Source organism: Ailuropoda melanoleuca, chromosome X (assembly GCF_002007445.2).
Source record: "Ailuropoda melanoleuca isolate Jingjing chromosome X, ASM200744v2, whole genome shotgun sequence".
NCBI lineage: Eukaryota > Metazoa > Chordata > Mammalia > Carnivora > Ursidae > Ailuropoda > Ailuropoda melanoleuca.
In genome coordinates, this window is record NC_048238.1 from 92,519,031 (window position 1) to 92,534,552 (window position 15,522).

Consider the following 15,522-nt stretch of genomic DNA (forward strand, 5'->3'; position numbering starts at 1 on the left):
ACCACCTTCCCTTTATCCACAAGGTGAACCAGCCCAACCAAGAGAGGCTGACCTGCCAGATTATGAGGCCCTAACTCAAACATAAGGCCTCAAGAAAACTGAAGGATGATCCTAACAGTAATAAGGGAGCCGACTTCTACTTGAACACTTACTCTGTTTAAAGCATTAATGTGCATTAGTCTACCTACTCCTCCCAACAGCCTTATGAGCTGGTACTGTGATCATTCCTTTACAAACGAGGAAACTGAGGCATGGAGCATTTAAAGTTGCTTGCCCAAGGTCTCCGAATTTGTGCGTGGCCAAGTCAGGATTCTAGCTCAGGGAATTTGCCTCCCAACACCCTACCGTCAGGCCTCAGCCCACCACCATCTATAAGCGTTCCTTGTGCACAGCCAAAGAGAGCCCCATGGACCACGCTCCAGCTTTTGACAGGTCTCCCTCAGCTGCCTCTGGCCATTTTCCAGAACCTGGATGACCACACATGAGCACGCACCTACCCCCCTACACAGCCCTCCTGTAGGCCTGGGCCCACACACCTGTGTGGGCACAGGCCAAGCAGCTGGAAACTTCCAAGATCCTCCTCTTATGCAGCACATTACCTCTCCCTCTCGCCATCAGGAGGCATATACCCGCGTGTTGATAGGAAATATCGATCTGTCCAGACTCATCTTTCCTGCTAGTACATCAGGTGGGTTTTGGAAACCAGGCTGGACCCAGAGACTCAGGCCCTGATTTCACTGGATCCAGACTGCCACCCTGGGAGGCTAGTGGGGCAGGATTATATCATCATCCCCTCCATTGTACAGATGAGAAAATCCAGCCCAGAGAGTGAAAGCAACTTGTCCAAGGTCACACAGAGGGTTACTGGGAGAGCCAAGTCTTGAACCCGGGCCTCCTGCCTCCTAATCTACTACTCCAACTCAGTGGGGAGGGGGAGGTCACTGTGGGTTAGAGCAGTCATGGGGGGTTTCCTGGAGGAAGCAGTTATCTTGATAGATGGGGAGAAACTATAGTAGAGTCATCAGTGCAGGTAATGCAGGTACAATGTAGGATGTGCTGGAAAAAGTGCATGCTAACCTGCCTCTCAGGAGCGACTTGCCACAGGTCCTGTCTTGGTAGTTGGTTCTGGAACAAGAGAGCAGGAAGAGGCAAAGCCGACAGTCTGGAGTCCAGCTGATTGATTGGGGCCATCTCTCTTTCAGGGCGAATGATGGAGATCTTTGCCCGCAGAGCCTTGTGGGATGTTGGGCTCAATTATGGTCACGGGACAGGCCATGGCATTGGCAACTTCCTGTGTGTGCACGAGTGTAGGTGTCTCTTCTACACTTCCCTGGGGTTCCCCCTCTTATGAAGGAGGTAGAGCATGTCACAGGTATGGAAATGACTAAGACCCACAGAGATGCAGTGAGCCACCCAGGGTTACCCAGCTGGTGGGAGGTGATGCTCCACAAGGTAAGTGAGAAATGGTAGCAACTGGCCCTTCCTGCTGCCTGCTTGGCATCGGGGAGGGCCTCACAGAGAAGAGTGGTGGGTCAATGCCTAGCGGCTGGCTGGCATAGACGTCAGAGTAATAAAAGCAGAGCCAATCTGGTCTCCATATCAGCCCCAGGTAGATAGTGATGCCGTGGACAAGTGCCGCTAGAGATGCCCCAAGGTTCCCCAGCGACCTGCTCCTCCCCAGAGCCTGCTAGTTTCCAAGCCGGTGAGTACGGGAGAGTTGACACCATGCCTACATCTTCTTTTCCAGGGCCAGTGGGATTCCAGTCTGGCAACATCCCCATGGCCAAGGGCATGTTCACTTCCATCGGTATGGCTCTTGGGCTCTCCCATCCCCTCCCCACCCTAAGATCAGCCCAGGACTGCAGTCTAGGGAGCACCAGCCTTCAGGGAGCATGCCAGGCATAGGCCCCCTGGGCTCCAGTACTCCAGCCCCAAATGCATTGTCCCATCCTAATCCTAAAACCCTTCAGCTCAAACCCTCATTTTGCCCTTGGGACATAGCACACCAGGAGATGGGAGTGCCTCCAGGATCCAAGTGAGCTCTGAAGCCTTCCCTGCTGGGCCACAAGGCCTGGCCTCCCGCATGGTCAGTGGTGGGTCTGCCGGAGCCTGGGGCAGCCAGGAAGTTGGGCTGTCCAGCCACTCCTCAATTGGTACAGGAAACACTGGCTTGGGTCCTCCTCCTGCTTAATATTACCAGCATCTCTGTGTCTCCTAGAACCTGGTTACTATCAGGATGGAGAATTTGGGATACGTCTTGAAGATGTGGCCCTCGTGGTAGAAGCAAAGACCAAGGTAAAGTGCTTCTGTGACGGTCTAGAGCTGTAGACAGCATGGCAGTGACTTTGGGCTGCATGGGGTATAAGGAAGCTCCAAGTAGAAGGGAATTTAACAGGTGGACGTGAACTGATTTGGAGTTTTCCTCCACTCCAGAAAAACTCCATAACTCAGAGTTTCTCAAGTCTGTTTGCACGTTAGAATATCAGCATCCTCAGAAGATCTTTTTGGTTTTAATGCCAATGCCCAGGTCCCACCCTAGACCAAAAGAATCGGTATCCCTGCCCTAAATCATTGGTCTCTGATGCCCATAATAATCACTAGGGGAGCTTGTTAGATACAAAGATTCCCTAGAATAGCAACAGGATAAAATACCTACATATAAACTTAAAAAGACTTATAGGGAGAAAATCTCTACTGAGGGACATAAGAAAGATTTAAGTAAATGGTGCTTTCTGGAAAGAAGCCTCAATATTATAGAGATGTCATTTTTCCAGAAATTAATCTGTAAATTCAAGACAACCTCAATTTCAGTACTAACTGGATGCTTTTGTAACTTCACAAAATGATAGTAAAGTTTGTAAAAACAAACATGCAAAAATAGCTACGTAGCTAGGAAAATTCTGGAAAAGAAGAGCAATAGGGAAACTAGCCTTTTCAGATATTAGCACATACGATGAAGCTACTGTAACGAAAACAGTATGGCACCAGAGATAGGAGAGACAGATGTCACAGTGGAACAGAACAGCTAATCCAGAAATACACCCTCTAATTTCCTTTTTTCTTGGGCAGGAGGGGCAGAGGGATAAGGGGAGAGAGAGAGAGAGAGAGAATCTTAAGCAGGCTCCACGCTGAGGTGGAACCTGACGTGGGGATCAATCTCATGATCCTGAGATCACAACCTGAGCCAAAATCAAGAGTCAGATGCTTAACCGACGGAGCTACCCAGGCACCCCTCTAATTTCTATAAACAAAATGGGAATTTAATTTATAATAAAGCTGGTGTTTCAAAAGAGTAAAGACGAGAGATTTAATAAATGGGCAGTGGGGACAAATGGCTAATTATTTTGGGGGGCTATTGAAGTGAAGAACCTTACAGTTACCCCCAAATAAAATTCTGAATGGATCAAGATTTAAAGGTAAAACCATAAAAGATCTGGAAGAAAATCTATATAAATTCATTTATAATCCCAGGGTGGAAATGGGCCTTTCTATGCATGGCCCAGAAGCCATGAAGAAAAAGATTGATAAATTAAATGTAAAACTGTCTATATGGACGGGCACCTGGGTGGCTTGGTCAGTTAAATGTCGGCCTTCAGCTCAGGTCATGATTCCAGGGTCCTTCCCTGCTCAACGGGAAGTCTGCTTCTCCCTCTTCCTCTGCCCTTTGCCCTGATCGTGCTTTCTCTCCCTCCCCCCCTTCTCTCTTTCTCAAATAAGTAAAATCTTAAAAAAAACAAACCTGTCTATATGGAAACAATACCATAAACAAAGTCAAAAGATGTATGGCAACTAGAGCATGTACCACAGGGAAAGCATGCATTTCCTTCTTTTGCCATGAGCTTTTTACAAATCAATAAGACAAAAATAGGGAAAACAGCAAAGGACATGAAGGGGCAACTCACTAGGATCAACACAAGTGATCCATAAGCATGCAAAGATGCTCGACTTTAATCTTAAAGAAACACGAATCAAAACAATAGATTACCATGTTTCACCTATCTGATTGGCAAACGATGAGAGATTTTAATGATACCCAGTGCTGGAGAATCTATGATGAAATGAGCCCTCTCACACACTGCTGGAGGAAGCACAAATTGATACAATCTTTCTAGAGGACAGTTTGACAATATCAATCAAAATATCTATTTAAAATGCCTTGGGGCACCTGGGTGGTTAAGCCATCTGCCTTTGGCTCAGGTCATGATCCCGGAGTCTGGGGATCGAGCCACGAGCCCCACATCTGGGCTCCCTGCTTAGCAGGGAGTCTGCTTCTCCTTCTCCCTCTGCCCCTCCCTCTGCTCTCTCTCTCTCTCTCTCTCTTTCTCTCTCTCTCTCTCTCACACACACACACTCTCTCTCTCTCAAATAAATCAATAAAATCTTTAAAAAATAACAACATAGCATAGCATTACATAACATAAAATGCCTATACCTTTTGTCTCAGCAATCCCTCTGCCAGATATGTCTCTTCTGGATCTAGTCCCAAAACGTCACCAAGACGTTTTACACATTGAGGTGGATTGTAGCATCGATAGTTACAGTAAAAAAAAAAAAAAAAAGAAGAAGAAGAAGAAGTGGAAACAGCCTATGTATCCATCACTGATTAAATAAATCATCATGTGGGGCGCCTGGGTGGCACAGCGGTTAAGCGTCTGCCTTCGGCTCAGGGCGTGATCCCGGCGTTATGGGATCGAGCCCCACATCAGGCTCCTCTGCTATGAGCCTGCTTCTTCCTCTCCCACTCCCCCTGCTTGTGTTCCCTCTCTCGCTGGCTGTCTCTATCTCTGTCGAATAAATAAATAAAACCTTTAAAAAAATAAAAATTAAAAAAAATAAATCATCGTGCATGCTGTGGACCCTTACATAGCCCTTAAAAAAGAGTGAGGTAGATATCCTTGTGCTGATATGCAGCGCTCTCCTATGTTTACTATTAACAGGGTGGAGAGAAAGGTGCAGAAAAACATGTGGTAGGATCCATTTTGTGTGGATTAAAATAATTAATTAATGGATTCCTTACTGTATTTGTATTCAATGTTTTCAGGAAGGAAACTGGGCAGGGAGGAGACTTTCCATTTTTATTGTGTATCTTTTTGTAGTTTGTATTTTCTAAGCACAACCATGCAAAGGATCTCTGGGAAATGGGAATTATGGACTATTTTGTCTTCTTTATACTTATTTCTATAGGTAGGTCAATCGATAGATACAAAGAGATTTGGATAGAGATAGAAAGGTATAAAGATATAGATTAGATAGATAGACATAAAAACCTAATAACTTATCTTAAAATTATTTAAATGTAGGTTCCCAACCCTGTGCTAGAAGTTCTCACTCCAGTGGTCTGGGGGGTGGACCTGGGAATGTACATATTTAACAAGCCCCCACGGTGCTGGACAAATACAGACCTAATAAGCATGAAAGGCGAGGTGCTGAGTGGCAGATTGGGGTGTGGGGGTGGACAAGGGGGCTGTAGGGTGTTCAGCCTACTTGAGCCTCAGGCTTGACAAGGGTCAGTTCCCTATGCCCATGGCTTCTGAGTGGAGTCCTCCCTCCCTCCCTTCAGCAAAGCCCCTTCTACCCACTCATTATCCTGCTTTCCTGCCTTCCCTGTGGCATCCCAGTACCCAGGGTCCTACCTGACCTTTGAAGTGGTGTCCTTGGTGCCCTATGACCGGAACCTCATTGATGTCAGCCTGCTGTCTCCCGAACATGTAAGTGACCCGTAGCCCTGTCCATCTTTCGGCCCATGAACCACTGACTGCCTTCTCCGCAATCCTGGGCCTCTCTTGCCTCTGCTCCCCCTACCCCAAGACCCTCTGCCACTTCCCCTACTCCTGGGACAGTCCACACTGTTGGCTTGTAGGCACACACTGAGGCATCCCTCCCCGACCTCACCAGAGACTCCAAAGCTTCTAGAACTCTCTGGTCAGACCAACCTACCCAACCTCAGGTAGCGAACTCCTGGGGAGTCTGAGACTGAGTCTCTGGACTCTGCCACCTCAAGTTCTAATATCAGCCTCAGTCCCTTCTTCTGTAAAATGGGGATAATAATGCTTGCCCAACTTTCATTCCGCTCCCATCCCCCACCCACCCAAGAAAGTCACTGTGATGCTAAACGGCCACTGTGGTGAAGTGCCTCTGAAAAGCCCCAGAGAATGCCTGTGGCCTGATGATGGCTGGGAATCTTGGGGTATCTGTGGGGTACCTCTGGGCACCTGGGTCAGGGTGGGCAGCCTGAGTACCATCGTAGGGGACTGGCTGGCTCCAAGACCTCACCTCGAGGCAGCTTGGCCTGGGGAGGCCCTCAGCCCTCCTTCCCTTTGCAGCTCCAGTACCTGAACCACTATTACCAGACCATCCGTGAGAAGGTGGGCCCGGAGCTGCAGCAGCGCCAGCTGCTGGAGGAGTTCAAGTGGCTGCAGCAGCACACGGAGCCCCTGTCCGCAAGGGCCCCACGCACTGCCTCCTTGGCCTCTCTGTTGGCAGTCTCCTCTCTTACCATCCTTGGCTGGAATGTCTAGAGGCCCAGACTCCCTGGCCAGCCCTCTAGCCCAGCTCCCCTCACCCTGCACCACCCCGCCCCCAGAGCCCCTGCCAGCCCATTGCCCGGAAACCATTGCCTTTAGCTTCCTTCTCCAGAACTAAGTCCCAGGGACACAGGGCTTCTTGGCCCCAGGCAGGCCCCCTCTGTGCCTGTACGCCTCATCCTGGGCTCCCGACCCCTAGCCCTGGAATAGGAGAGCCGGCTAGTCCCTTTCCTCCTGTGAGCCCAGTGGGCCTAACCTATTACCTGGCAGAGCCTCCTACCACTGACAGCCCCCCCACCCGGCAATGACCAATATAAGGCAGTACCCTACCCCCAGGAGCTCCATGCCCCCCCCAGAGCCCCACCCTATCGCCACCTGCTGGATATAGTCAGAGCTCTTCCCACCCCCACTGGCTCCTGACTTGCTGGTCTTTCCACACCCTTGAAGCTGCTTCTGACCACCCCAACCTGACCCTGGCCCTACAGTGCCCTCCTGGCTGCAGCCCACAGGCTGAAGGAACGAGGGCTGCCTCTAGGCTCCCTGCTGTGCCTGTGGAGGGAGAGGAAGGGAAGGTGGCTGAGTCTTCTGCAACCAGGAAGGCCAGCCAGAAAGAGGCACGTACACAACCTGCCCCACATTTGAGCTCATCACTTCCAAACTCTGGTGGGTTCCATGCCAATGGACAGGACAGGGAGTTAAGCTATAGGAATTTGGCCGGGGGGGGGGAGGAGGAGGGAATGTGGGGAGCATTCTGGAATATGACCCTACCCAAAGTTGGGAACAACCTCAGCAGCAGTGCCCAATCACTATCGCAGACTTCCCAGAACATGAGTAGCCATTTTAACTTTCCAAAATGCAGCTACAGTGACAATGCTGTCGAATCCTCCAGCATCCTTGGATGGTCTTTAAATGTGTGACTCTGCTTTCCCCATTTTACAGATAGGAAAATTGAGCTCCAGACAGGGGGGACCTCTCCAAGGACACACAGTGTTGGGACATGGCGGGGCCAGAATGGGCCAGAAGTCCAGCTATTTTGCCCTTTGGCACCATATAAAATCCCTTAGCGTACTTCCCAGCCCCTTCCAAGTTCACTGAGCCCACTGTTGGGGGCAGGGTGAAGGGGAGGGAGGGAGTTTTCTTTGGTCAGCCCTGCCGTTAGCCACCTGGGCTCACATCCTGCTAGATGCTTAAAACAGCATGGCAACAAAGCCTGCCTCCGGGTTTTGCATTGTGTCTTCTGTGTTGCTGGGGACTGCTGTTACCTGTGGCTTTTGTGGTGGGGGAGGAAGGGGAGGCGCTGAGGTGGGGGGAGGATGTGAGGCTCCCAGAAGCTCAGTGGTGGAGCACATGTGCTTGAGAATGGGCATGTGAGCATGCGTGCTTGCATGCGTGTGAACATTCACGTATTTGCATGCATGCCACGCCCAGCCAACCACCACCTGTGCTAAAGGTCACAGCCTCTGGAGAGGGTGGAAGGGAGCCCCATGCTGTGGGACTTGTGAGTGTAGTCCGGGAAAGTTGGAAGCAGCACTTGTGTTCTGCTGAGCAGGGTCAGGGGGAGGAGAGAACCAAGTCTCCGGGGCAGAGTGCTGGGTGAAGGCGCCAGGCACAGGAGTCTTCCCGCCTGGGATCACCAGGCCTAGCTGGCTGAGTGAGGGTGACCTGTAGCAGTTATCACCACTGAGGCTTGCATCCAAAGGCCCCGGCTCTGAGCCATCCCCACTGCAAGCCTATAACACCCGACAGTGGGCTTCAGCTTGCTGATTCATTTACTCTCTCACCTGGGCACCCCACAAAGACAGCTACTAATAATAAAGTTATCACTACCATCATCATCATGACCATCATCAACGATACCATTCACTGAGTGTTTCGTGTATTTGAGGCACTGTGCTTTATATGCACTTTAAAAATATTTTTTATTTTATTGTGATAAGAATGGTAAACATGAGATCTATCCTCTCATATATTAAGTGTGCAATACATTATTGCATTTTCCCACTTAATCTCCACAACCTCTGAGAAGGTACTTTTACTGTTCCCGTTTTACAAGTGAAGAAAATGAGTAAGGCTCATAGAGATTAACCAACTTCGCTCAAGGTCACTCCTCAAGGAAATCATAAAAGCAGGACTCACACCAGTCAGATGATTCCAGAAACCACTCTTTCAGAAAAGGGCAGGTGGTATGGCTCTCACATACCTCAGAAAACTGAGGCTCGGCCAGGATCACACAGCTGGTGGGTTGGGACTCAGACCCAACTGTTGTTCTGCACACCATCCTGCTTCCCCAGGGCCTGCCCACCCAGATCTTTCCCTTTGATCCCTGACGCTTGCTCCTGGGATTCTGGCACACCATAGGCAGCAGGCAGGCCTGGGAAACCTGACCAGGACCTGCTCACAGGCCTCTCGGCCCAGGATAGTTCTTGTGCTCCCCTTTCCTCCCTTCAGTGCAAGACCCAGGGCTCTGCCTCATCGCTTCCCTTAACTACCCCTGCCTCATCGCTTCCCTTAACTACCCCTTCCAATGAGGTGGGGTTGCGTCAGAAGCATGGCTGTGGGGGCTGGGGGCTGCTGCTGCCACCCCAGCTCCTCCCTCCTTGGGGACCGCAGCTGGGCCAGTTGTGGGTCTAGAGGCAAGTCACTTCACCTCTCTGGTCTTCAGTTCTGTCTTCTGTAAACGACCTATACCACCTTCCCCATGAGGTTACAGTGAGAGGCTCCGGATGTGACAGCACTCTGTGAGCCAGGAAGCCACGCAGACAGGAGATGAGACTGCTATTGTTCGCTCAGCACGAGTTCAACTCTTGCCTCACCTTTGGAGGGAGGTAAGGAAAAAACTGGGGATCCAAATTTTATATATACATTGAAACTAGACAGGCTTTTGACCAAGTATCTAATTTGAGTTTTTCCAGCTATGCTTCCTAAGAGCCCGAGTTTCCTTAGAAATGCCACAAAGACTACCACGAAAAGCAGAGCTCCAGCCAAAAGCAGGCGGCATGGGCTTCCCATAAAATTGCATTGAAAGTAGTTGCAGGGCCAGCTTCTGGGTGATCGACCTGTGCAGTCACGCAGGGCCTTGTGCTTAGAAGAGCCCTGTCCTGTACAGGGGTGCCTGGGTGGCGCAGTCAGTTAAGTGGCTGCATTCGCGTCAGGCTCCCTTCTCAGTGGGGAGTCTGCTTGTCCCTCTTTCTCTGCACTTCTCCCCGCCCCGCTCATGCTCGCTCTCTCTCAAATAAATAAATAAATAAAAGCTTAAAAAAAAAAGAAGAGCCCTGTGTCCCACTGTCACCACCTTGAAATTTAAAAGTTTTTGAACAAGGGGCCCTACATTTTCACTTTATACCAGGTGCCACAAATCCCATAGCCAGCCTGGACTAGGACCTCCATGACCAAAACAAAAACAAAAACAAAAACAAAACAAAACAAACAAAACTAAGAAAAAGCGGGCTTCCTCCCTTTGATGTACGGATGGGGAAATGCAACAACAGCCCAGAAGAAGGAGGGACTTGCCCAAGGTCACACAGCCCTTGGCGCCAAAGTGAGGATTAAATCCCCAGCATCCTGACTCAACTGTGCTGGCTCCTCTCTTGCTTTCAGCGTGTTCTTCTGTCACTTCCTACTGCCTCTAAGGAGCCGACCAAAGCCGAAGGAGACCTGTTGCCAGTCTCACAGCCGTGGGAACAGTGGTGATGATGGGATTGAGTTACATTTTTCGATGCTTTAAATCTTTTTTGGAATAGGAAAGAGCCTGGGTGAGATCATACATACATACTTACTTATGTGTATCTACACAGTCTAAATGGTTCATTTTTAAAATTATAACTAAGCCAGTCCCCTCTCATTTGCCAGTCAGCTGGCTCCAGTGCTTCATGAGCTGGGAGCACGGAAGGGGTGGAGCTCACCGCCTTCACCCAGCTAAACCACGTCAGCAGTGAATTTCACCAACTCACTGCGCACTTCCTCAAATCAGTGGTTGGGCGCTCCTGGTGCCAAAAAATATATGGAAATATGAAAGAATCAATAGCAACTGTTTCCTCTGGGTCCATCCCTGCTCTCCAAGGCTCTCTTAGCTGGAAGTGGGAGGCGCTCCCCAACCACGCCCAGCCAGCCCTTGCCCTCAGGCTGGCCCACCTCCTTACTTCCTCGTTTCTTTGTGAAACAGGAACTGAGCAAGCAGCTCCAGTACGGTAGGATGGGTGGTTGAGAAAACCCCAGCGGTGCATAGCAAGGCCATGAAGCTGAAAAGCTAATTTCCCTCCCAGCGGTCCCAAGTAGTTCTAGATTCTCTTGCTTGTCACACCTTCTATGTTCTAGAATAGCTTGGACTGAGGGACCCTGCCCTTGGCAAGGTGGACACACACAGGATATGGGCCAGAGTCATGTAGCGGAGATGCAGATGAGGTCCAGATGAGACGTAGAAGCAGGTGCCAAGGCAAGAGGAGACACTGTGGGTGGAGCCTGGAGTGAACTGATAGAGCCCCCCCCACCAGGTTCCCAGCATTTTGCATGAGCTGTGCACGGGACTGACAGCATTCTAACATGCCACCTAGGCAACTCTGGTTACTTACACACACACACTCCCCACATTATCACCGTCTCCACAAGAGCTCATTGCCCAAGGTCGCACAGCCTGTAAGTGATATATGGTGATTTGAATCCAGTTCTACCTGACCCCATTTCTGGGAGGTGTCTCCCGCTCTTCCTCTTCCCTAGACAATTGTCCCCCAGACTGCTCAGAGACCTACGTCCCTGTAACCCTGGGACACAGTCTTAGGCAGAGCAGCCCTGTGCTCCCAGTCTCCCATAGAAAGGCCCTGCAGTGAGTAGTGAGTGTGTTTTTATCTGAGCACAAAAGCCCAGCCTCTTCTTTGCGGTCTTTGCCACAGCTGCCTGCAGGTGTTCTTTGTTTTTAAATGAAGACCTTATCACGGGTTCAGAGATTCAGAGATTCGGAGATGACTTTCCCTCCCATCAGCCCCTGCTGCCAGGGACTCCCCAGTGCTCCTAGAGCTGAACGCTCTGCATGTACTGTCTGTGTGCCTGAGGAACGGGTGCTTCCTGCCCAGGTTTTCGCCCTCCTCTGCCTTTCTCCTACTACGTTTTTACTCTTCTCACCCTCCCTGCCTAAGATTACCACCATGAAATCTGCTACTGGGCTGGGCTTTCCAAACTGGACTTCACCTCGGAAATGCCCAAGTATTTCCAAGCGACTGTGTAGTCTCTGCTTGAACATTTCCAGAGACGGGAAGCTCTACTACTTAACCAGGGCTGAACAAGTACCATCTAAATATCAAAAATGTCCAGGCGCCTGGGTGGCTCGGTCAGTTAAGCCTCTGACTCTTGCTACTGGCTCAGGTCACGACCTCAGGATTGTGAGATCAAGCCCCACCTCGAGCCCTGAGCCAGTGTGAAGCCTGCTTAAGATTCTCTCTCCCTCCCTCTGCCCCTCCCCCTCACTCTCTGTCTCTTTATCTTTCTCAAAAAAAAAAAAAAAAAATATATATATATATATATATCGAAAATGTCTTCCTGGGAAGGAAACCAAACCTTCCGTTTTTGTTTCCCATCACTCCTGGTCACCCAGAATACATCCTTTCCTCTACATGGCAGCTGTTCAAAGTCAACTTGCGTCCCCACCCCAACCTTCTAAGCCAAATATTACAGGTGTTGAGTACTCCCCAAATTGATTGGGCTCCCCTATAGATCCCCGCGTGAGCGTGCACACACACACACACGCACACCCCGACCTAGCTGTTCAGCTTTTGAGCATGGGATCAGACTTCCAGATGCCCTCTCCTTTCTCTTCACTACCACCACCTGCAACAGAGTATTATTTTCCACGGGATGTGCACGTGTGGCTGGGAGAGGTGAGAGTAAGAACTGTTTGGGAGGTTTATCCAAATACAGATAACCCTTGATACCCAAACTCTTACTCTCTCAAATCAGGATTGTACCCATTTGGAGAGTTAGGGACACTTTCACACATATCTGGGTCGCAACTGCCCCAAATATCCCACCCGTGATCTTCTACAAAATTAGAGTATCTTCAGGAGTGTGGGTGGGGGGCTGCTCTATGCGAATGCAGCCTACGATAACCGAGATAACCGAGATAACCGATAACCGTTGTGTCTCTGGCAGCCCTATTGTCTACCCTCTGAAGTTTCAGACGGATCTCACTTATCTGTGGCACCTCCTACCCCAAAACACACAATAGCAATATTGCTGCTAAATCAAGGCTTTCCCGCCCCACATTAATACTGGGCACATCTTTGCGATAATGATCCCAGTTTAAACTGCTTCCCTCGGGGTGGTGTTGGGATTAACATAGTGCTTGGCAAAGAACACGTGCTGGGCAAATGTAAGCTTGCCTGCCTGCCTAGACAGAAGCTCCCAGGTGCAAGGGACTTTGACAACTATTTATTTTGGGTCTCTTCAAAGTGCTTAGTACAAGGCTCTGCCCAGAGCTACCGCCTAGGTCCTGCCTGCCAGCCCGTTATCAAGTTTGAGGTGGCCTTGTTCGCTGCACTGCTGATCTGGATCTCCTCTTTAGCTGAGGGCTCCGTGTACCTGGGCAGTGACCTATAAAATGTTAATGTGTTGCCCAGAAGGGAAACTTGTTTAAAAGGTGCTTAGGGCCCATTAACCAGCTGGGGCCTGACTTCAGGGGACTCAGGCCAGGGCAATGCGCTGGAAGGGAAAAGTTGGGGGAAAGCGAGTCCAAATGGGGGAGCCCTGGACCCCCAGAGTGGGGGTGGGGAGGAGTTGCTGACCAGAGGAGGCACATCTGAAAAGGAGACAGAAGGGCAGCGCTGAACACACTCGCTCCCTTCTGTCCTGGGTGAGAGGTGGCTGTACTTCACTAGGGGTTTCCCTTCACTCCTGCCGCCTTTTCCCAGGCCTAGGCGAGGCGGCCGCCCAGCACCCTGGTTAGCTGGCTGCCTTTGAAGGCTCTGCGGTTACTGTGTGAGCTCAGCTCACGGCCGGGGCTGAGCAAACAGGAAGCGGTGCACATCCTGCACGCCGCCCTGCGGACGCGCTGTCGCGGCGCAGGCCCGGAAGGTTCTGCGGGGGCTCTGGCTCCCACTGCCCCCGCTCCCCGAGCCCCGAGTGCCCTGAGCCCCTGCAGCCCTGTGCCCTCCCCTCGCCCCGCGAGGTCGCCCTCACGCCGCTGCTCCCCCCGCGTCCCCCACCGGGGCGGACTCTTTCCCAGGCCTCCAAGCCCAGGCAGTGGAAGCCCTGCCCCACCCCCCACCCCCCACCCTCGGTTGCCGGCGAGGGGAGCATGGCCTGTGGAGGAGCGACCCGAACCGGGGTGCTGGCGCCCCCGGCCTGGCCGGTTGAGGAGAACGGAGTCAAAGAAGTATGGTTTCAGCTTGGGGGAGAAGGACCTTGTCTTCCCTGAGCTCACCCCGACGGATGGATGGTCAAAGGGCGTGAGGCAGACTGGGGGACAGCGGGGAGGAAGTCACAAGAACATCTTGGGAACAGGGGAGGGCCAGCCCAGGATTTCACAAGTGCCACAGAATGAAAAGCCTTAAAAAGATGCACACCTTTTACCCCAGGATTCCCCTTCTGGAAATCTATCCTAAAGAACAAATTGTCGACGTGAATATTTACCTTAAGGATGTACCACAAAGAGTAAAAAAAAAAAAAAAAAAAAAAAAAATGAAGCCAACCTAAGTTCATCGGTGGGGGCCTAATGGTACATTCATGCAATGGGCTGCTTGGCAGCCATTACGAATGGCATAGTTGAAGAATATCTCATAGCATGAGAAAATCTCAATGATACTGTATTCAGTTTGACAAGCAGATATCAATACAGTTTGTGAAGTGTGACTTTTTTTAATTGTTAAAAGTTTTAAAATGGCTCTGTTTAAGTATAATTGGCCCACAAGAAACTGCACATTTTTAAAATGTATGATTTGTTTCAACATATGTATACATCCATGAAACCATCATGGCAACCAAGATAGCGAACATATTTATCACCCCCAAAAAGGTCCTTGTGCCCTTTCTGACCTCTCCCTCCCCGCCCTATCCCTTCAAACCACGGATCTGCTTTCTATGCAGTATGATTTTTGTAAAATAGAGAGAGAGAGAGAGAGAAGTAGTTAAATGCTCAAAAATAGAAAAAGATATTTATCCAAATAGTATAATAATGAAGAATTTTTAAATTTTCTTCTTTTTGTGTATTTGTGTTTGCTAAATTATATGTGATGAATATGAATTGTTTCTATAACAAGATCATTGAAGTTATTAAAATATCTGCCACAGATAACCCACAAAGTGAACATTCTAAAACACACACGCGTTTAAGAAATGCCTCTTGCCTGGGACATTTGCTGGTGGTATGAAGTTGCTTGCGAAAGCCTGTCTTTTTCATGGTGATGGCTGTCGTGATGATAAATATACAGGCTACAGGCAGGGGAGGGGGTGCGCCAAGGGGTTTTGACTCCAGGCATGACTGCTCTGGCAAGGCTGGCTATGGGCATGCTGGCGGCAGAGGGGATGATAGCTTTAGCAAGATGGCCATGACGATGACAGCAGTGGTGGGCAGATAGAGGCGGATGGCTGAGGGGTGTTGACTGGAGGGGTGGCTGCTCTAGCAAGTGGTGGTGAGGGCACTGGGGATGACTGCCCTAGTTACCCCTGCAGGGATGTCGTGATGGCTGTTAGGGTGATGACTGTAGGGATGATGGTTGTAGGGGTCAGATCACTGTGGGAGTGACTAGCTGGAATAATGGTGACAACCATGAGGCGGATTGTGAGGGTGCTAGCAGCAATGATGATGACTGTGGGGGTGACGGCCAAGGATGCTGGCTGTAGGGAGGTTGCTAGAGTGATGATGGCTGTAGGTGTGCTGATGACGGTGGGGATGATTGCAGGGTCACGGTTGGAGGGGTGGTAGTGGTGGTCATGATGAGCTTGGTGATGCAAGGTGACCAGGAGCATTGGCCTAATGGGCAGGGAGACATGGCCCAGCTTCTGGCTTCTGGAT

General features: G+C 50.3%; 1 protein-coding gene across 3 annotated transcripts in view; it reads left to right on the forward strand.

The window, feature by feature from the left end:
- XPNPEP2 (X-prolyl aminopeptidase 2) overlaps positions 1–15,522 on the forward strand; it is a 34,721-nt gene that overhangs the window by 18,870 nt on the left and 329 nt on the right. The window contains exons 16-21 of one of the 3 annotated variants that reach the window (XR_004622501.1): positions 619–688; positions 1,203–1,307; positions 1,748–1,807; positions 2,219–2,295; positions 5,619–5,708; positions 6,324–9,349. Coding sequence is in view for 2 of the 3 variants with exons in the window: in XM_034649938.1 (XP_034505829.1) it covers positions 619–688; positions 1,203–1,307; positions 1,748–1,807; positions 2,219–2,295; positions 5,619–5,708; positions 6,324–6,518 (597 nt within the window). In the remaining variant the exon portion in view is untranslated. Of the gene's footprint in view, positions 1–618; positions 689–1,202; positions 1,308–1,747; positions 1,808–2,218; positions 2,296–4,444; positions 4,560–5,618; positions 5,709–6,323; positions 10,078–15,522 lie in introns of those variants that run through there. The other 2 variants (XM_034649938.1, XM_034649939.1) reach the window with 2 other exon arrangements.